At 40.8% G+C, this 22,246-nt stretch overlaps 1 protein-coding gene across 1 annotated transcript in view; it reads right to left on the reverse strand.

The window, feature by feature from the left end:
- The window catches only part of LOC126176677 (serine/threonine-protein kinase Nek8), a 306,561-nt gene that overhangs the window by 103,158 nt on the left and 181,157 nt on the right, over positions 1-22,246 (reverse strand). Inside the window, exon 15 of the mRNA XM_049923838.1 lies at positions 1,697-1,832. Coding sequence (XP_049779795.1) covers positions 1,697-1,832 — 136 coding nt within the window. The remainder of the gene's footprint in view (positions 1-1,696; positions 1,833-22,246) is intronic.

Below are 22,246 nucleotides of genomic sequence, written 5' to 3' on the forward strand. Positions count from 1 at the left end.
GATATATGTGCCTGTCATTTGCATGAAGTCAGTTCATGTTCAGAGGCAACTGCAGTGACCATAAATTCACACAGGACTGTGTCTACTGATGTCAATACTTTGTTCCCATGGTGTCTGTATGCCATTCCTTATCTTTTACTTAATTACAGTAATATGCTATGTCCTCTAATATATGTGCAGAAGCCCACTTGTAAGTTAATGGAAGTTAGTTGAGGCCAGGCAATGGCTGGTCATTGGCTCTGTTTAAATTTGTGTACCACTCACACCATTCTGCCTTGTATAGCAACATGTTGTCTCATGATTGGTATTGTCAACTACAATTAAAGTGCTTACTTATCGGTTGTTGTGGGTTACATGTAATTGACCCAGTGAGTAATTTAGATTCTGCCAATATCATTATCTTGAGGATTCGGTATCTTGTTTTAAGGCTAACTAATATCATCTCAGCAGTAGGCATTCTTACTGCCATAATTTAAACTTATGCCTTAATCACAAATCTACTCCCTGTTATTTGGTTACATCACTTCAGTAATTGATATCAAGCCTCTATTGCTAAGCCTCCAGTGTGGAGTGGTGGTTATTGAAAAATTTTGATAGATTGCTTTTGTGATTATCTTGTATTGTAGAGTTATTTTTGGCCCAACTTGGAGTCACATCTTTCATAACTAGCACTGGCTGCTACAGATATGTTATTCCATCCTATTGAAACAGTGTTATGTAATTTTCTGCATGTGACATGCATGTAAATTGTATTAGCAAAAGAATACTTGCTTCCCTTAAGGGTGCTGCACTTCATATCCAGTTAGCATATAATTTGGGGTTGTTTTAATTAAATGTGTTGTATTTTCTTAATCCTGGGATGACATCTACAGTATATTATACAGTATCTTCGGGTTCCATTAAGTAAATAAACGTTGTTTTTTTTTTTTTTTTTTTTGTTTTTTTTTTTTTTTTTTTTTTTAGTGGTATATATATCACGTACAAGCTATATTATGTCTCCTGATTATGTTAGGTAAATTTCTGTTTTCTTAATAGTGGCATACATCACATCTAAGCTGCATTATATCTTTGGATTTTATCCAAGTTAATTTTTGTTTTCTTAAAGGTGACATGCATCATGTTTATATTATATCTTTTGTTTCAGTCTAAGTAAAGTCTTTCATTTCTCCAAGGTGACATACATCACATTTTCCTAAATTGTACCTTTTAATGCTTTTGGATTAAATGCCCATTTTATTTAAGGATACACACATCACATCTGAACTCTGGAACTTTTGTGGACTTGAAGTTCTATGGTCTGGGCCTACAGTAATTTAGCACTGTTCCCACAAGCTAGTGTGATTAATGTCTTGATGTAAGAAATTTTTGAATTGTATGATAAATATTGTTTACACTAAGTTGCTGATATTTAAGGGCCAGTATCTGACCACTCCTCTCACCCGCTAACCTGTGCCATATCAATGTTATATATTTTTTCTTTGTAACAAATGGACAACTGACAATACTTCTGAAGCCTGTGTTTTCTCAAAAATCGACTCCAAAAATTTGGGCATGGCTCCTGTGGAAGTTTGACAGTTGCTCAGTCATTATGAAATATGAAGATATCAACAACTGCTTTATATGCAATGAGAACACGGTAGACAAAATGCTACATTTTAACAGAAGAAGAAATGGTCAATTAAATATTGATACAAACTGATCGTCCTCAGTTCCAATGCCGAGTCTTCCACCATCACCTCTTCCCCATGAGAATAAATCACCATCTGCACTGAGGATCACAACATGCTGAGCAGCAGAAGCTAGCATGATGACATCAACACTTAGCAGATTCTCTAAAAAAATAATGAAAAGTTTATTAGCATTTGTGGCAATAAAATATGCAACCTGCACAGCAGCAACAACAGTTATAGCCACTACAGCAGAGAACATAGTTAAATGGAAACAAAAATTTCATTTTTTACAAAGGATATATATAGAGCTTGTAAATTAGTTAAAATATTGTTGGAAATGATAACCTGTCAACAATTTTCCTTGTCCATAATGTGTTATTCAGTGCATATGCAAAACTAACTCGTTTCAATCTTATAGGCCAGTTTCAAGTGTGCTGACATGTACAAAATCAGTGAGATCACATAATCACATTCAAAGTATTGATTCTTAATATCCATCATGCCAGGTGGACATGTGAAGATGTGACAGACTGGCATATCTAATTAATATATGACATAACAATTATTAGTATAAGTTTTTAATTAAACCTCTGATAATTTTAGTTTCCCAATAGGTTGGTTAAAATATAATTTTGAATTGGTATCTTCATAAAGAGAACCATTTTATTTGGCATACCTTCATAAAGAGAACCATTTTATTTGGTAAAGTGTAGATTCCATGCATTTATTTAGTGGTCATGTTTCATTATCCAGTATAGCAGAGCAGGCCAAGGAAACAAAAGGCCAACATGGCGAGTTTGGTATCAAACACCCTTCGTCTTAAGGTCCCAGATACCAGAGAGGAGCCCTCAGGGGCTTGGCATTCAGTTGCCGGGTATGGGCTTGGCGAGCTGGGGACTGGTAAGCACCGCCAGTCCCCATTCACCGTAAGCTCTGAGCATACTTCAGTGACCACCGTGCGGTGCGGCAGTGGAACATTGTGAGTCTTGGGGAATGGGGATCTTGGCTTGACTGCCCGGATCGTGAGGATGGAATAAACTTCTGTAAACAACCCCTCAATCTCAAGGTGTGCTGCGTGCTGATAATATGCATGGCTGTTGAGGTGGAACAGTTGTTAGCGGGCAACCTCTGGGGAACTTGCCGCACCTCAGTTGTATAAGGCTTACCTAGGCATGTGGGGCTCCCTAGATGGACTTCTAGTTCCCTAGCTGCTCGTGGGACCAAGATGGATCCTTCAAAATCCTCTTTTCTTCCTCCCAGCAGAAAGGGTGGGCCGCTGGAAGGTTCTAACACCCACTCTCGTAAGAGGGCTCGTGCAGTCAGTCCCACTGACTCCGGCACTTCTTGTTTCTCATTGTGAAATGGAAGGAGAGTAGTTTCGAGAAGGTTTCGCCCTTCTATATACAAAATGGTTTGGAGGTGGTCTGTGGTTCCTTAAAATCAGTGAAGCACTTACGTAATGGGACCTTGCTAGTGGAAACTTCCACTTCCCAGCAAGCAACTAACTTCCAATCTGCTAAATGCCTTGGGGAGTATGCCATAGACACTGAACTGCACAGCACCTTGAATTATAGCAAAAGTGTTGTGACATGCCGGGATCTAGTTGACATTCCCAAGGAAGAACTGCAACGTGAGGGGGCTCCAGAAGGTATCGTTGATGTCCAACATATCATGAAGAGGGTTGATGGCAATCTTGTCAAATCCAACTCCTTTATTCTGACCTTCAGTAGCACGAAACTTCCTGAACATGTTAAAGCTGGCTTCCTTCGCCTTAGTGTGAGACCTTATTTCCCAACCCCAATGCGCTGTTTTAAATGCCAGCATTTTGGGCATACCATCTTAGGGTGTAAAGGCGAAGCAACTTGTGGCAACTGTGGTAAGGCTGCTCATGGAGGAGTTAGTTGCTCGTCTCCAGGCACCTGTATAAATTTCTCTGGTAACCACCCTGTATGGAGTAGGGACTGCCGAATATTTTTAGAGGAACCCAAACTCCAGGAAATAAAAACAACCAAGAGTATCCCCTATGATGAGGCTGAAAAGATCTACAAGTTGATGCAACCTCCCACATTTGCTACATCTTTTGCATCCGTGGTTCAGAAGCCTACACCAAAAGTGCCTCTACACAGACAAAGGTGGTGAGTGTTGGCACTAACACCTGCAGATGTCAGTGCACTTGCAACACAGACAATGTTTCAGAGCCTGTCGCCCCTACTCGAATGGCAGACAAAGGTACAGTGGCAAACTCGGGCCAGCCCCTGGCACCTCCAACAGCTGAGGCTGTTCCTAAGCCCAATACAGCCATTACCACTCCCACTTCGGCTTCCCCAAAGCCCACCAAACTGCAAAAAGCTCCTATACAGCAGTAACATCGGGTCAAATCACGTGGTAAACCATCTGACCATGCAGATGTTGTTTTATGTGAGGCTTCATTTGACTCATCCCCAGAGCTGATGGAGTATGACATATGTGTGGGGCAATCATCTTGCCCTACGATTGCCCCTCCACCTGCTGCGGTCTCCCCACTACATCAGAGAGACAGGATGAAGGTGCTACCCCCATCATAGATGGCTCCCATACTTCAGTGGAACTTGCAGGGGTTCACAACGCATGTGGAAGAACTTCGTCTACTCCCTCAGGGTAGACCTCTGTGTCTGTGTCTCCAGGAGACTTATTTCCATCCATCTTACTCCCCTGATCTACGAGGCTATACACTCCACAAAAAGGATGACCTGCATGGAGAGAGAGTTAGAGGAGGCATAGGTATTATCATCAGGACGGACTACCACTCCTCGCCCCTCTTGCTTACGACGAGTTTACAAGCCGTCGCTGTGTCCGTGCACGTGTATCATCCATTGACTGTGTGTTCTCTTTACTTGCCCCCGCATCATGCACTTGATGAAGTGGCCCTCACCGACCTTCTTATTTGTGGCGATTTTAATGCTCACAATGTGCTTTGGGGCTCTGCAATTACCTGTCCCAGGGGTAGAGCAATTGAGAGGCTTCTCCTGTCATCATGTGCCTACTTGCGTAATGCAGGACAGAGCACTCACTTCTGCACAGTGACTGGGTCGTTCTCTGCCATTGATCTCTTGCTTTTCTCTCCAGCTCTTGCCGCCAGTGCTCAATGGGAAGTGGTCACTGACTTGCATGGCAGTGATCACTTCCCAATCTGGATTCATCTGCCAGATGGCATGGGCCCTGAAAGGAGACCACCACTATGGGAGCTCAGTGGGGCTGACTGGACACTTTATAGCCAGTTGGTCCGGTTTGAACACTGTGAGAATTTTGAGGTGTGAGTTGATCATATTACCAAAACGGTCCACCACGCAACTGCAGCATCCATTCCACAGTCCACAGGCCACCAAAAGAGGCAACCTGTCCCTTGGTGCAGTGCCAAATGCCACTCTGCAATCAGGACCAGACGTGGGGCTCTGCGTAGGTTCCAGGGTCAGCCAACTGCTGAGAATGTTGCAGCCTTTTGGGTGGTGGGGGAAAAATGTCACCGCATTATTCAAGAGAGCAAGAAGAGGTCATGGCAACAGTTCCTGAACACCATTAATCATTCCACCAAAAGTTCTGTTGTGTGGGAGACCATCAGGAGAATTTCTGGGAGAGGAGGGAGGTGCCCCATGGCTTCTGTAATGAATAATGGCACTCTCCATATGGATCCGCAAGACATTGCCCAGACTATGGCAGAGTATTTTACCATGGTTACTGCAACAACCAGTCAGGATCCGTGTTTCCAGTGCCATAGAGCAGTTGCTGAGAGGTGTAGTCTGGACTTCCAGTCCACCTCTAATGAAGTTTACAACTGCCCATTCTCTATGTGGGAGCTGGAGTCTGCATTGTCTGCAGCTCGTGACACATCCCCTGGTCACGACAGGATCCACTACAGTATGCTACAGCACCTCACAAGGCACAACAAAGAAATCCTCCTCACACTTTTTAATGCCATTTGGGCGTCAGGTCACTTTCCTGACTCATGGCATGAGGCAGTTTTAATTCCTTTTTTAAGACCTGGGAAAGACCGCATGAGCCCGAGTAGCTACCATAGTGTTGCCCTCACAAGCTGCATGGGAAAGACCTTGGAGCAGATGGTCAACCGCCACCTTGTCTGGATGTTAGAATCCCAGCAACTCCTTAGTCACTTTCAGTGTGGGTTCAGGAGGTTTCATTCCACCTTCGATAACCTCGCCCTCCTGGAAGTGGCTATACAACAAGTTTTCCTATGCCGTCATCACTTTCTAGGTGTATTTTTTGACATCGAGAAGGCCTACAATACCACTTGGAGGCGTCTCACCCTGGAGGGGATTTTCATGGTTGTCTTCCTCTTTTTATTCAGTCTTTCCTCTTGCCACAATATTTTAGATACCGAATTGGTGACGTCCTGTCTGACTGCTTTGAGCAGGAGAACAGTGTCCCTCAGTGTGACTCCCTTTTCCATAGCTATTAATAACATTACCTCTATAGTGAAAAGTCCTGTCCAGTATTCCTTGTTTGTGGATGATTTCTCTTTGTTTTGCTCTTCTTAAAGCCTTGCAACAACAACGCGTCAGTTGCAACTTACTCTTAGATGTTTGGATGACTGGACACAGAAGAGTGGTTTTAAGTGTTCCACCGAGAAGTCTGTGTGTGTTCTTTTCCACCATTCTCATTCGAATTTAACCTTTCCTGCATTGAGGATGAGGGACACTGTCCTTACCTTTAAAGACACTGTGAGATTTCTGGGGCTCATTTTTGACTTGAAGCTTACGTGGTTACCTCCTCTTTAAGACCTGAAATGACGGTCACTTAAGGCTTTAAGTATTTTAAAATGTCTTAGCCACAGTACATGGGGAGCCGACAGGACTTGTCTGCTCCAGTTTTACAGGGCGTTTGTGTGATCTTGGCTCGATTATGGGTGCACAGTGTATGGGTCTGCAAGGCCTTCTTACTTAAAGATGTTGGGCTTCGGTTGGCCACTGGGGCATTCAGAACTAGCCTCTGTGCAGAGGCTGGTGAACTGCCACTTCATATGTGGCGGCGGCTACTTACGGTGCATCAGGCGTATAAAACTTTGTCCACATCATACACACCTGCATACCATACCGTTGCTCAGCTTCCTGTGGCACAGCTATTTCATAACTGGCAACAAGCGATGCGGCCCTATGGGATTCGTGCACAGGATTGCCTCTCCTGCTCCACGCGATCCTGAAGGCACTGGAGCAGATGAATCATGTTTGGGGCAATCAATTTCTCCTCTGCTACGATTCTCTTAGTGCCTTACAATCATTGCAGAATCTCTACCCAACTGAGGAGATGGTCCAGCTGATATATGACCAACTGTACTTGCTCCAATGGCAGGGTAAGGAGGTGTCCTTCTGCTGGGTGCCTGGTCATGTAGGTATATGGGGCAATGAACAGGCCGATCAGGCTGCCAAGGTGGCCTGCAGAGAGCAGGATGTGATCCAGTGCCCTATTCCCTTGCAGTGTGTCATTTCTGCACTCCACAAGAAGTGCATGGAGTTGTGGGAGGAAGACTGGCTGGTGGTGATGGCCAATAAATTGCGGTTGGTGAAGACAACAACTCGGCCATGGCGTTCCTCCTGCTGGTTGCTCAGGTGGGAGGAAGTGACCCTCATATGCCTTTAGATTGGGCACTGTCCTCTCACACATAGTTTTCTATTACGGGGGGAGGATCCCCCATTTTGTGACGTTTGTGGTGTGCACATCTCTGTCTGGCACATTTTAACAGACTGCATTTTATACAGTGATGCAAGGGCAGAAGCACAAGTTGCTGGGAATCTGCCCTGTGTTTTAGCTAATGATGAGACATGTGTGTCTAGGGTTTTAAAGATTTGCAATGTGTCTGGACTCTGGCCTGAACTTTTAGGCTTGAGGTTTTAGTGTATTGCAAAGTGGCTGGCTCCTCCCTTTTTGCTTGTGGTCAGCCAACCACTTCCATATGCTACATTGTTTTAGCTCCCTCTACCACTTTTTTCTTGTGTTGCCCATGTTTTACTGCTGACGGCATGCTTCGTCCCATGTTTTGGTGTGGGTAGGCACATATTTTTCCAACCTTGTTACCTGTGTTTTACGTTCTGTTTTATCTTACTGTTCTGAGTATTTTCTTGACACCCGTGTCAATCTGTTACTGAGGGGGCGCTGAAGACCTAGCCGTCATGCGCCCATTCAAGCCTCTCCATCCATCCATCCATCCACCAGAGAGGAATATATTGCAGATTTTCTATGCCTGTACATACCTTGGGAAGGATGAGATGATCATATATCTTGAAATAATACCATGTTGCTATTGTGGTCTTCTGTCCAAAGACTGGTTTGACGCAGCTCGGCATGTTACTTTATCCTGTGCAAGCCTCTTCATCACCATGTAACTGCCGCAAACTACATCTTTCTGGCTCTGCTTATTGTATTCATCTCCTTGTCTCCCTCTATGATTTTTACCCCCTCCACACCTCCCTCCAATTCTAATCTGGTGATCCCTCAAAGTCTCAGAATGTGTCCAGTCAACTGATCCCTTCTTTTGATCAAGCTGTGCCACAAGTTTCTTGTCTCCCCAATTCTGTTCAGTACTTCCTCATTAGTTATGTGATTGACCCACCTAATCTTCAGCATTCTTCTGTAGTGTCACATTCTGAAAGCCTCTATTCTATTTTTATATAAACTGTTTATCGTCCATGTTTCACTTCCATACAGTGCTACACTCCAGACGAATACCTTCAGAAAAGACTTCCTAATACATAAATCTATACTTTGATATTAACAGATTTCTCTTCCTCAGAAATGCTTCTCTTACCATAGCCAACCTACATTTTACATCACCTCTACTTCAGCCACCATCAGTTATTTCGCTTCCCAAACAGCAAAACTTATCTACTACTTCAAGAGACTTGTTTCCTCATCTGATTCCCTTAGCATCACCTGATTTAATTTGACTACATTACATTATCTTTGTTCCACTTTTGTTGCTGTTCATCTTATATCCTCCTTTCAAAACAGTGTCAGTTCCATTCAACTGCTCTTCCAAATCCTTTTCTGTCTCTGACAGAATTGCCATGTCACTGAGAAACCTCAAAGTTTTTATTTCTTCTCCCTGAACTTTAATTCCTTCTCCAAATTTTTCTTTGGTCTCCTTTACTACTTGTTTAGTATATAAACTGAACAACATCACAGATAGACTAAAACCCTATCTCACTCCCTTCTCAACCACTGCTTCCCTTTCACACCCCTTGACTCTTATTACTGCCCTCTCATTCCTGTACAAGTTGTAAATAGTCTTTTTCTCCCTGTATTTTACTGATGCTACCTTCAGGATTTCAAAGGAGTATTCCACTCAACATTGTCAAAAGCTTTCTCCAAGTCTACAAATGCTAGAAATGTAGGTTTGCCTTTCCTTAAGATATCTTCTAAGATAAGTCAGAAGGTTGATATTGCCTTGTGTGTTTCTGTATTTCTCCAGAATCAAAACTGATCTTCCCAAAGGTCTGCTTGTACCAAATTTTCCATTCTTCTGTAAAGAATTTGTGTTAGTATCTTGCAACCATGACTTATTAAACTGATAGTTTGGTAATTTTCACACACGTGAGCAACAGCTTTCTTTGGAACTGGAATTACCACATTCTTCTTGAAGTTTGAGGTATTTCACCTGTTTCATACATATTGTGCAACAGATGGAAGAGTTTTGTCATGGCTGGCTCTCCAAAGGCTATCAGTAGTTCGATGGAATGTCGTCTCCTCCAGGGGCCTTGTTTTAACCTAGATCATTCAGAACTTTGTTAAATTATTCTCACAGTATCATATTTCCCATCTCATCTTTATCTATGTCTACTTCCCTTTCTATAGTACTACTTTCAAGATCATCTCCCTTGTAAAGACCCTCTATATTCTCCTTCCACCTTTCAGCTTCCCCTTCTTTGCTTAGGACTGGTTTTCCATCTGAGCTCTTGATATTCATACAACTGCTTCTCTTTTCCCCAAAGGCCTCTTTAACTTTTCTATGGGTGGTATCTATCTATTCCTTAGTGAAATATGCTTCTAAATCCTTACATTTGTCCTCTAGCCATTTCCACTGGTAGGCATGGGCTTTGTGTCTATCTTGGCTATGATAATGTAGTCACTACATTCCATATATTGTTCATAGTAGCTTAGCGCATTCCTATTTTCTTATTCGTTATTAAACCCACACCTGCATTACCCATATTTGACTTCGTATTTATAACCCTGTATTCACCTGACAACGTCCTGTTCTTCCTGCCACCAAACTTCACTAGTTCCCACAATATCTAACTTCAACCTATCCATTTCCCTTCTTAAATTTTTTAACATACCTGCCTGTTTAAGGGATCTAATGTTCTACACTTTGACCATAGAATCCCAGTTTTGTTTTACCTGAAGATGACATCCTCCTGAATAGTCTCCACTCAGAGATTTGAATGGGGGATTGTTTTACCTCTGGAATATTTTATGCATACCATACAGTAGAGCTGCATGTCCTTGGGAAATATTATGGCTGTAGTTACCCATTGCTTTCAGCCTTGTGCAGCACCAGCAATATCACGTATTTCTCCTAATTACAGTATGACTGTCATGGAGAATGATGTATTTTTTGGTTTACTAAAGACTTCTACCCCATGTACCTCTACTTGGATACAGAACTGAATGATAATATGAAATAGTAGAGAATGTGAAATGTGTCAAAAAGCCAGGGAGGCTATAGATGCCTCTACCCTGACAGACATGGGGGGAATGATCCTGAGGGTCAGCAAAAGGAGTTTTCTGTGTCCAAATCTCACTTGCATAAAACAAAGGACTCTTCAGATAGTTCATCAACTTCTATAACATTTCTCCCATACGTGAATTGTCTCTTTTGCTCAGTTTTAAGTGTTAGAAGATGTGATCACTGCTATGATCTTCCACCAGTGTCTGGTGCAACTGGAAAACAGGCTCAATATATGGTAGACTTCACTTAAACTGCATTTCTTCAAGGAGTTGACTTATTCTTACAAATACGCACAGCTTATTAGAGGTCAGTAAGTGAGAAAGTACGTCATGAACCGTCATGATGTATCTGAATACAAGCAGTTGACATTGTCATCCCAAAAATAAGAACAAGCATGTGCAAGTGTCTGAGTGTTCATCTAATGCCAAATTGCAATAATGGCCTTCACTATTATTATTACCATATTGTCATGCAGTTAATATGTTTCCTCCAACAAACTAACTTACAATTTGAATGAGCTCATGACCATTTGTACATCCACCTACTATGATGGATAATGAGAGTCAATATTTTGAATGTCCTAGTATGATCATACTCATTATATATACCTACAACACTTGAAAGGGGCATAATACAAGTGTTATCCACAAAGTAACAGCCTTTTCTAAATTTAAAAAAAATTAATGAAAGGAAAAAGAAAATTTTATTACATACATTTTAAAGGTACACTCTTAAGCTACTTTTTTACACCATCACCATTCAAATTGAGGCATTTATCATATCATGTCACATGTTTCTCAATACCATCTATGTATAAATCTACTGCCTGCAAATGCAACCACTGATTATTCTGGCATGCAGTTTGGTGTCAATATCAAAATGATGTGTAGTGAGCTATGTCTTCATTGCTGGGAAGAAGCAACAGTCTCTTGGCACCAGATCGATGCTGTATGGTGGATAATCAAACACCACCTATCCCCCGTAGGAGCTCTCAGGTATGATTGGCCATGTATGGACAGCATTGTTGTGAAAAAGCAAAACTTTTGTCCTAAGTTTTCCCTGATGCTTGTTCTGTGTCATCCACCGTAATGTCGTATGTGTTCAACATATTTCGCTTGGTTTGCAATTTTTTGCCAACAAAAACCTAGTCACAGAAAGCACCTTACAAGTGACAGGATTTTCTATTGCAGTAGACATTTTAACACATCACAGAAAGCAAAGCAGCAGAGCACAAACAACTTGTTACCACCACTGGATGTATATTGAGAATAGGATCATTATGGCACCAAGATGGCAGCTGTAGCCCCACCCACCACTCAAATGGACCAAAATATCTATTAGTTTCTGGATAGTCCTTGTAAATATAAATTTGTGAGTCATTTATGTCCTTTGAAGGCAACTTTTCAAATAAAGTAGTAAACAGTGTTGGTGAAACAGGTACTGTATCTGACAATCATTCACATTTAGATGAAGCAATGAGTGATTTAGACTACATAAAAAGTAAATGCGATTGTCGCCAAGTTATAGAACTGCCACTCCTCTTTAGAGTAAGAAACTTTAAATGTGGTGATGTGTTCACTACCTGCATTTTTTATGTTCTACCACAGATTTCCCATTACTGTTATTGATCTATGTAACTTAATATACACCTAAAAACAAAGATGATGTGACTTACCAAATGAAAGTGCTGGCAGGTCGACAGACACACAAACGAACACAAACATACACACAAAATATGTCTGCTTGTGTCTGTATATGTGTGGATGGATATGTGTGTGTGTGCGAGTGTGTACCCGTCCTTTTTTCCCCCTAAGGTAAGTCTTTTCGCTCCCGGGACTGGAATGACTCCTTACCCTCTCCCTTAAATCCCACATCCTTTCGTCTTTCCCTCTCCTTCCCTCTTTCCTGATGAGGCAACAGTTTGTTGCGAAAGCTTGAATTTTGTGTGTATGTTTGTGTTCGTTTGTGTGTCTGTCGACCTGCCAGCACTTTCATTTGGTAAGTCACATCATCTTTGTTTTTAGATATATTTTTCCTTTGTGGAATGTTTCCTTCTATTATAACTTAATATATATATATAATATACATATATAAGATGAATTAGTGATTATTAACCTGGTTAATTAATTGGATACTTCTGAGTTTCACTGATAGGCACAGTAATTTATTATGAACTCTTGAATGTGATTTAGTTTACAGATGCAACACATTTATTCACTCTGCTTTCAGCATATATAATGAGACAGTCTCATATGTATTTATGTAACATTCATACAATATTTGAGAGAAGAGAACCTATAACTTACCAGCCATGAAAACAAAGAAAGGGTTGATAGCTGTTTCAACTTAAAAATACAGTTCAGCTTTTGGTTTTCATAAATTTGTAAATTCCTTCATCAGGATAAAAACGGAGAGCATAGAAAAGAAAGGACAGAATAACAATGAAGTGACAAAAGGTATGGCATACCTCCTAATAACATGTTGGACCTCCTTTTGCTGATATAGTGCAGCAACTCAATGGGACATTGATTCAACAAGTCCTTGGAAGTCACTTGCAGGAATATTGAGCCATGCTGCCTCTATAGCCATCCATAATTGTGAAAGTATTGCATGTGGAGGATTTTGTGCACAAACTGACCTCTCAATTATGTCCAATAAATGTTTGATGGATTCATTTCGGGTGATCTGGGTGGCCAAATTATTCATTTGATTTCCCAGAATGTTCTTCAAACTAAATGCGGGCAATTGTAGCCTGGTGATATGAAACATTGTTATCCACAAAAATTCCATCATTGTTTGGGAACAGGAAGTCTGTGAATGGCTGCAAATGGTCTCCAAGTAGCCAAACAAAACCATTTTCAGTTGACAGTCAGATCACTTTGACCAGACGACCCAGTCCATTCAATGTAAACACAGTCCACATCATTATGGAGCCACTGTCAGCTGTCACAGTACCTAGTTGACAACTTGGGTCCATGGCTTACCGGGTCTGCACCATCTATCAGTGCTTACCAACTGAAACCAGGATTCAGCTGACCACTCCACTGTTTTTCAGTTGTCTAAGGTCCAACTGATATTGTCATGAGCTCAGGAGAGGCATTGCAGGTGATTTCATACTGTTAGTAAAGGTACTTGCGATTCTGCTGCCATAGCCCATTAATGCCAAATTTTGCTGCACTGTCCTAACAAATATGCTCACTGTACATCCCACATTGAGTTTTATGGTTATCTGATGCAGTGTAGCTTGTCTGTTGGTAATAACATCTCTACACAAATGATGCTGCTCTTGCTCATTAAGTGAAGGCTGTTTGTCACTGCACTGTCCATGGTGAGAGGCAATGCCTGAAATTTTGCATCCTCAGCGCACTCTTGACACTGTGGATCTCAGAATATTGGGTCCCTTAAAAAATTTCCAAAATAGAATGTCCCCTAAAACTAGTTCTAACTACCATGCTTCATTCAAAGTCTGTTAATTCCTGTCATGTGGCTATTTTTTTTATCATTGTGTTTGGTCGTTGCAGATGTCACATGACATCTGTTCAAGTTCGTTTGTTGATCCTTCCACTCAGTTTTTTATTACAGAGGCCAACCAGCTCTCTGACTGAACACGCTGAGCTGCTGTGCCGGTGCTATATGAATCACCTGAGTACAATTACAGCTCCGCCAATACACTGCCTTTTTATACCTTGTGTATGCTATACTACTTCCATTGAATATTGATATCCCATGACTTTTGTCACCTCAGTGTACATGTCACAATGAGACATAAAGCATCTTGAAACACTGGAAGAGGAAAGGTGCAAGATACATGAAATCAGTATGAACTAACAATGATCCAACATTTTATGAAATATACCATTTTTATCAGACAACTGTAATTGTTATAACTGTTAAAATGAGTTTTTTCTGACACAAAAATAATTTCACATAACTTGTTTCAACTATAGCAGATTATTATCCTGAGACTGTGTTTTTGCAGAAAATAAAAATCATTTTAATAATGGGCTAAAGTCAAGCTGCAAATTCCTAGATATTATTGATGTGGGTTATTGTTTTAGGCAGAATTAACCAGTTATTGTGACACAATATGGACTAATTATATCATGAAGGAGACATGAAAATCATTTGTGCTAGGAGCCACTGAAAGCTGCTTTGCAATGAGCTGCTGAAAAGTTACTGCTCTGAAAAATCAGATGTAATGCAGAGGCAAAAAAGATAAGAGCAAAGCTTAAAGGAAATGAGGTAAAAGAGAATGAAAAAACTATGTACAAGCACAATGCAGGAAAAATACAGAAATAGGAATCAGACACTGATGGAGTGACAGACAGTAAATGATAATCTAGACTGAGATAACAGATGGGAAGAATAGTGGCTATCAAAGAACAACAAAGAAGAAGAGAAAATTTTCCATGACTACCATGGCGCAGTTGAGAACGTGCCCTGCTCAGCAGGTGGCACCAAAGCTGCAGGAGTTTTCTCACTGTGGGTAAGATGGTGCAAGAGTCATCAGGGGTGCCTGCTGCTAGTGCCACCTTGTTGATGGGCTAGCGACCAGAATGACAGTGTGCAGTGTAGCCAACAGCAGTAAAACTTGCAGGGCATTTGAAGCAACAGTACAAGATAGATGCTTGTTGGCTCTCGGTTTATTGGGAAGACAACACAGAGATAGCAGCACTGACTGTGTGGATGATGGTCTGCCCTGTGTTACCCTGGTGCCTTAGAGGTCTGTGGTTGGAGTGCCCAGGGAGTGACTGTACCTTGTGCTGAGTGTCCTGGATTAAGGACTCTGCATGCAAAGCACTCATATTTGACAGTGCTCTGCTTTTCTGCTATGTTGTTTCGATACTGAATTGCCTGAATGTGCCATCTTATGATGCATCATACAAATTTCAATTCACATATTACAAAACATTTTTAGTGCAGTGCAGATTTCATGATATTAAGTTATTGAACATGTTGCTCCCTTTTATTTATTTTCTTTATTTATTTTAAGATTTTGCAGCCTAAAATTCAGCCCATGTGCATACCTTATTCTTATTTTATTACTGTTTCCTTATAGAGTTTTCTTGTGTGTAAAGAAATTCATGTTGGAGTTCAGTTGTGTTTGACAATAAAGTTGTGTTGATCACTAAAATATATTTGCATTCACAAGGTGAGCCTCCTACTGTGCTCCGCCTGTCCTGCCAGAGTTGTTGTTGTTGTTCGTGTTGTTACGCCGGCAGAGGGCGCGTCCGAATTCTCGCGTGCCCTCTGGTGGACGGGACTCTCCCTGTGACCCGCTCCCTGCACGGTCCACCCCCACATGTCAGCGGTCGGAGAGACACTAGAGTCAACCTCTGTGATAGCACTGATGTAAGTTCTCCCCACTCACTTCCACTCCTAAGCCTACTGCTGCTGCAAAATCTACCATATCAACAGTAACAGACTGGGTTGTTTATTATTGTGTGTGGTATTTTAGTAACACTGTTCACGTTACGTCGCACTTCACTTAGCGTAGACCGGGACTGTGTCCTAGGCATGCCCAATGTTGACTGACTGTGCTCCGCCTGTCCTGCCAGAGTTGTTGTTGTTGTTCGTGTTGTTACGCCGGCAGAGGGCGCGTCCGAATTCTCGCGTGCCCTCTGGTGGACGGGACTCTACTTGCGGCAACTACCGTCCATGACGCGCCGTGCCAATGTGCGCCTCTCGCGATCTTTCTGGTGGCTACTACAGGTATAGCTACAGAATAGAATAAAAGTTCTGAGAATTTGCGTCTTTGCGTTCCTGTGCTGTTGCAGGTATGGCTGCCAAAAATCTCCGCAGGATGGTTGGCTACAGGAGGAGGAATTGGCCTACAAAGCCACTTTTCATGGACAGGTACCTGCAGCTATGATGCCTGAGATGCAAGCTGATCCAGCCTTTTGTCAGAAACTGGGTGAACCAGTTTGTTTAACTTCTTGGGACAGCATGATGTAAAGACTGGTTGTGCAGTGTTTCAATTACCTTTGGCCAAGCCTGATTTGTTTATTAAATTTCTAGAGGGGGAACTGACTCCCTGGTCTCAGTTGAGGAGGGTGCAGCTCAGAGTAGTGCACAATGAAAATCATTTGTGTTGAAGATTATATAAATAACCATTTCTTATTTTATTATATATATGTGTGTGTGTGTGTAACCAATATCTGTGTTGCTGTGGTGTTGCTAAGAGTAACATGATGTCTTTTGTATTCCTGACCTGGTAACAGATGTGTGTGGTGCTGCTAAATTTAATTTGATGAATAATTGAGATGTATAGTTAAATACAATGCTCTAAGAAACCATGACTTCAAGTAGACAGCTTATGATGTTATATTATATTATTGTGGACAGCTTATGAAGTCATAGGACATCTTTGTGAGTTTAAAAGGAGACAAAGAAGAGCAAAAATATTGTAGTTGCTGTGTGTGAATAAGAAGAAAATCATGACAGAAGAAAAACAACAAGTTGAAAAATTAGTTGATGAAGAGAACTGGGCAATCTGGCATATTCTCGTGAAGGTTATTTTGAAATGTGATGCAGATTGTGATGAGGTAAGTGGTATTTTAATCAAACTAGGAGCAAATGTTGAATATTATGTTGTAAAACTAGCCACTTGGACAAAAGTAAATTCCAAAGCAAATAAGGTATTGTTTTGTCACTAGATACAAAGCCAGTACTTTGCATTGCCACATGTGAAACTACAAAAGATGCAGTACATGTGAAAAACTGCACCGTGTCAATGACAGTTTGCAGAAAATATCAACTTGTGACAACATAAATTTCATAATACTGAATGGAAATGGTTTCAATGGTCATGTTCTATGCAAGGTATTTAGCAAAATTTGATGAAGTTTAAACAAAGATGTCTATGTTAAGTAAACCAGTACAAGACAACAAAACATGGCTTAAATTGCTGAAAATATGTCTGAATTATGAGTTGTGGATATAAGGAATAAATGAAACCAATCTAGCAACTGCAATGATTTGAAAATCAAAAGTAAATAAATGATCCCAGCTATGAGGTAAAAATAAAATGGTTAGTGCACAAAAAGGGCCAAATTCAAGTAAACAAGGTGTGAAGAAGTGTTTTTCCTGTGGTACAAGTGGATTTATTTCAAAAGCCTGCAGAACATGATTAGTGTGTTTTAAATGCAAAGGTAAAGGTCATTTATCCAGGAATTGTACTAACTGTGGTGATTCTGCAGTGTTATCAGCTGTGAAAATATCATCAACATTAAGCCCACAAAAGATTTTTTGGTGAGATATCTGATTCACCTCCAAATATATATATATATATATATATATATATATATATATATATATATATAGACTTACCCAACAAAAGCGCTGGCAGGTCGATAGACACACAAATAAACACAAACATACACACAAAACTCTAGCTTTCGCAACCAACGGTTGCCTCGTCAGGAAAGAGGGAAGGAGAAGGAAAGACAAAAGGATTGGGTTTTAAGGGAGAGGGTAAGGAGTCATTCCAATCCCGGGAGCGGAAAGACTTACCTTAGGGGGAAAAAAGGACAGGTTTACACTCGCACACACACACATATCCATCCACACATACACAGACACAAGCAGACATTTGTAAAGGCAAAGAGTTTGGGCAGAGATGTCTGCTTGTGTCTGTGTATGTGTGGATGGATATGTGTGTGTGTGCGAGTGTAAACCTGTCCTTTTTTCCCCCTAAGGTAAGTCTTTCCGCTCCCGGGATTGGAATGACTCCTTACCCTCTCCCTTAAAACCCAATCCTTTTGTCTTTCCTTCTCCTTCCCTCTTTCCTGACGAGGCAACCGTTGGTTGCGAAAGCTAGAGTTTTGTGTGTATGTTTGTGTTTATTTGTGTGTCTATCGACCTGCCAGCGCTTTTGTTGGGTAAGTCTCATCATCTTTCTTTTTAAATATATTTTTCCCACGTGGAATGTTTCCCTCTATATATATATATATATATATATATATATATATATATATATATATATATATATATATATATATATATATATATATATAAAGAAAGATGATGAGACTTACCAAACAAAAGCGCTGGCAGGTCGATAGACACACAAACAAACACAAACATACACACAAAATTCAAGCTTTCGCAACCAATGGTTGCCTCATCAGGAAAGAGGGAAGGAGAGGGAAAGACGAAAGGATTTGGGTTTTAAGGGAGAGGGTAAGGAGTCATTCCAATCCCGGGAGCGGAAAGACTTACCTTAGGGGGAAAAAAGGACAGGTATACACTCGCACACACAGCCATATCGTGTGTGTGATGTAAGTTCTCTGTCCGCCATGGTTGCCAGATCACTTTGTTCACTGAAAGTCTTCTTAATTAAACTCAGTGCTGGTTCCCAAGCCTTACTAAGACTACAACTGCAATGTCAGTTGATGAGATTGTCCCTGGTGCAACTTTCTATGGCCTCTCTAACTATGTTGTTCCATTATTTGAAAGTCTGTGCCAAGATCATGGTACACTAGTACTCCATTGCATGCTCTGCAACTGCTAACTTGTTGGGATACATCAATCGAGTGTACCTCTGGTGTTCTCACCAATGATTTTCAATGGCGCATGCTATCTGTCCAATATACGTCTTCCCAGAATAATGCCAGCCTTCTGCAAACCTAGATCATCTTCAACGCTTGCCAATAATGCTTATGTATTATTGGATAGGTGAAAGACAGTTCTTACTTGATACTTCTTTGATATGCATCCAATTTTTCCTGATAGTGCACCAGCATATTGTATAAAGGCAGTGGCTGCCTCTTCCTTCATGACTTCATCCATCCCCACTGCTTGTACTGTTGTGGGGTGGAGAGTGAACCATTGTGGGTATCTGATTTTTCAGAATTCAGTTCTGAGGAGTTCCAGCTTCTGGGGCAGACTCTCTGTATCTGAAACGGTGCGCACCTTATGTACTAGTGTTTTGAGTACCTCAGTCCTCTGCAAAGGCTGGTGGCAGCTGTCTGCATGCAAATACAGGTCAGTGCATGTTTTCTTTTGATACACACTGTGCCCCAGGATGCCATCAGATCTTTTCTTGACCATGATGTCCAGTAATGGTAATCTTCCTCCTGCTTTTTTCTCCATTGTGAATTTGATGTTGGGATGTATGGAGTTCAAATATGTAAGGATGTCAAGGAGTTTGTCCCTTCCATGAGGTCAGATTGCAAATGTGTCATCTGCATAATGGAAAAAAAATTTTGCAGTGGAGGTGATTAATGAAGAAAAGTCTTTTGTTGTAAAAGGAGCTACTGATACTCTTCAAATACGGCATGAAAGATTTGGGCACCAGAGTAAACCACATTATAATCATTCTTGGTAGCACATGATTTTCATGTAAAGGTTGGTGGTGAATTTTTTGAAGCTAATTTTTGGTAATTGAGTCAGTAAATCAACTACTGCAGGAGAATTAATCTTCACCATTGTCTGTGGAATGATAGAAGAAAATGATTTATCTGGCTATTGGCATTTTCTCATTTTTAAGGATGATTTTTCTTTTGCTACAGTGGAAAGATCATGTTCTAACTTGAAACTAATGAAAACGTTTCTTCGAAACTCATTGTCCAAGTCCAAAGTGCATGCTTTAGTAGTTTTGTACATGAAACTTGTCATTCTTTTAACTTGGATGGCGTTACTGAAAAATTTTTGAGTGATAAGTGTAGGAGAATTTGAAAGACATATTTGCTTTAGCATGTAGCATCACTTTACAAAATTGAGGGCATTGTTTGTTCTACAAGGAGTGCTCCTGATGGTGGTTTTATTTCATTTGTAACTTGAATTATAGTGTGTGGATATCTACTGTTTTCATATTTGTTCTGTAAAGGTTTAATACAATGGCAGTTATAAAAGTTCTTGGAGTCACCACGGGAGGTCAGCACTAGCACAATGAGTTATTCACGTGATATTCAATCGACTATTGCCTGTAAACACGTGCCCCCTCAGTGCTCTTGGAAGAGAGCTGTGGCAGCTGTTGTTCCCGTGTACTGATTTGTGAAGATGGAAAAAAAATCAAGATCTGAGCAGTGATTAAGTACTTTGTAAAGAAAGATATGAAAACAAAGGACATTAATGCTGATTTCCAGAATACACTGGGGGACTCTGCTCCTTCATATTCAACTGTTGCCAAGTGGACAAACGAATTTAAATTTGGTTGGGAGAGCTTGGATGATGATTCATGCAGTGGTCAGCCAAGATATGTCACTACTCCAGAAATCATTGCAAAAGTGCACAAAATGGTCATGGAGGGTTGCCGAATGCAAGTGCATGAAATTTCCCATGCTTGCCAGGTGTCATCTAAAAGGGTATATCACATTTTAACTGAAGAATTAGAAATGAAAAAATTATCTGCAAAATGGGTGCCACGACTCTTAATGCTGGATCAAAATCGTGCACCATCGTCATGGCAAAATTACATGAACTAAGGTATGAATTGTTGCCACACCCACCGCATTCACTTGATATGGCTCCATCAGACTTCCATCTCTTCCCAAAACTGGAAATTTTTGTTGGTGGATGAAGATTCACTTCAAATAAAGAATTGATAGCCGGAGTTGGCAACTATTTTGCAGGCCTGCAGGAAACTCATTTTTGAGATGGGGTCAAGGTACTGGAACATCATTGGACCAATTGCATTAATCTACAAGGAGGCTACCCTCAAAAGTAAAAAACAAATGTTTCAGTGATGTAAGTACTTTTTAATGTTTCAGTGATGTAAGTACTTTTTTTCTACTCTGTTCCAAGAACTTTTCAAACCACCCTCATAGTAAACAAAGTTCCCCAAAATTTATTTGTGGGAGGGACTGGGGGGGGGGAGGGGTATTCAGGTAAAACCTTACTTATTCCACTGCTCCCAGAGCAACCTAAAGTGGAATTACAATATAACACCAACTATAGGAAAAGCAGGTGCCAGTCTGAGCGTCATTGGGGAAATCTTAAGCAAATGCAGTTCATCCACAAAAGAAGCTGCTTAGAAAATACTTGTTCAACTGATTCTTGAGTATTCTTCATTGGCCATTGACCCTTACCAAGAGCAACTAACTGAAGAGATACTGAAAGGCCATTGTCATGGGATCATTTAGTTACTGCAAGAGTGTTGCAGAGATGCTCACCAAACTCCCAGTGGCAGGTGCTACAAGAGGGATGTTATGCATCATGGAGAGGTTTACTCTTGAAATTTCAAGACTGTATGTCCAAAAAGAGTCAGGCATTGTATTATAACTTTCTTCCACCTGTGTCTGGTGGAGTGGTTACAATGAAAAAAATCAGAGAAAATTAGAGCTCATCAACAGTCATTCTTCTCAGGTACATTTTAATAATGAAACAGAGAAGGGAGAAAACAAGTGGTACTGGAAATACACTCTGTCGCACACCACAAGGATGCTTGAAGAGTGTAGATGTAGATATAGATATAGATATACAGAATGTGTTTAGTTTACAGCACTCATGTGGTCTCAAAATAAATTGTCTGCTCTGTTTCTATTTTTTTCCTCTCCACCTCACACTTCTTTTGAGTGTGTCAGTTCAATGAACCCACAATTGTGAAAACAGTTTGCTCCTTATTTTAAGACGGTGTGGGAGCATATGTCTACTGCCAGTCAATAACTAAATTTTTTCACTTGTTGGTTACAACCTTCTTCCCAAGAGATCACAGTGGCATACAGTAATTGCAACAGCAGCAGTAGTAGTGGTGGTAGTAGTTCTATTCATCTATGGATCACTTTTACAAAGTATATTGGACACATGGAATTACAATTTAAGAACACAAAAAATAAGATTATTTGTACAGTCATTTATATACTTACAGTTCTAGTTAGACAAAGATGGGGCAAGTAGTTCGCCAGGTCCTTATAAT

Source organism: Schistocerca cancellata, chromosome 3, assembly GCF_023864275.1.
Source record: "Schistocerca cancellata isolate TAMUIC-IGC-003103 chromosome 3, iqSchCanc2.1, whole genome shotgun sequence".
In the NCBI taxonomy this organism is placed as follows: Eukaryota; Metazoa; Arthropoda; class Insecta; order Orthoptera; family Acrididae; genus Schistocerca; species Schistocerca cancellata.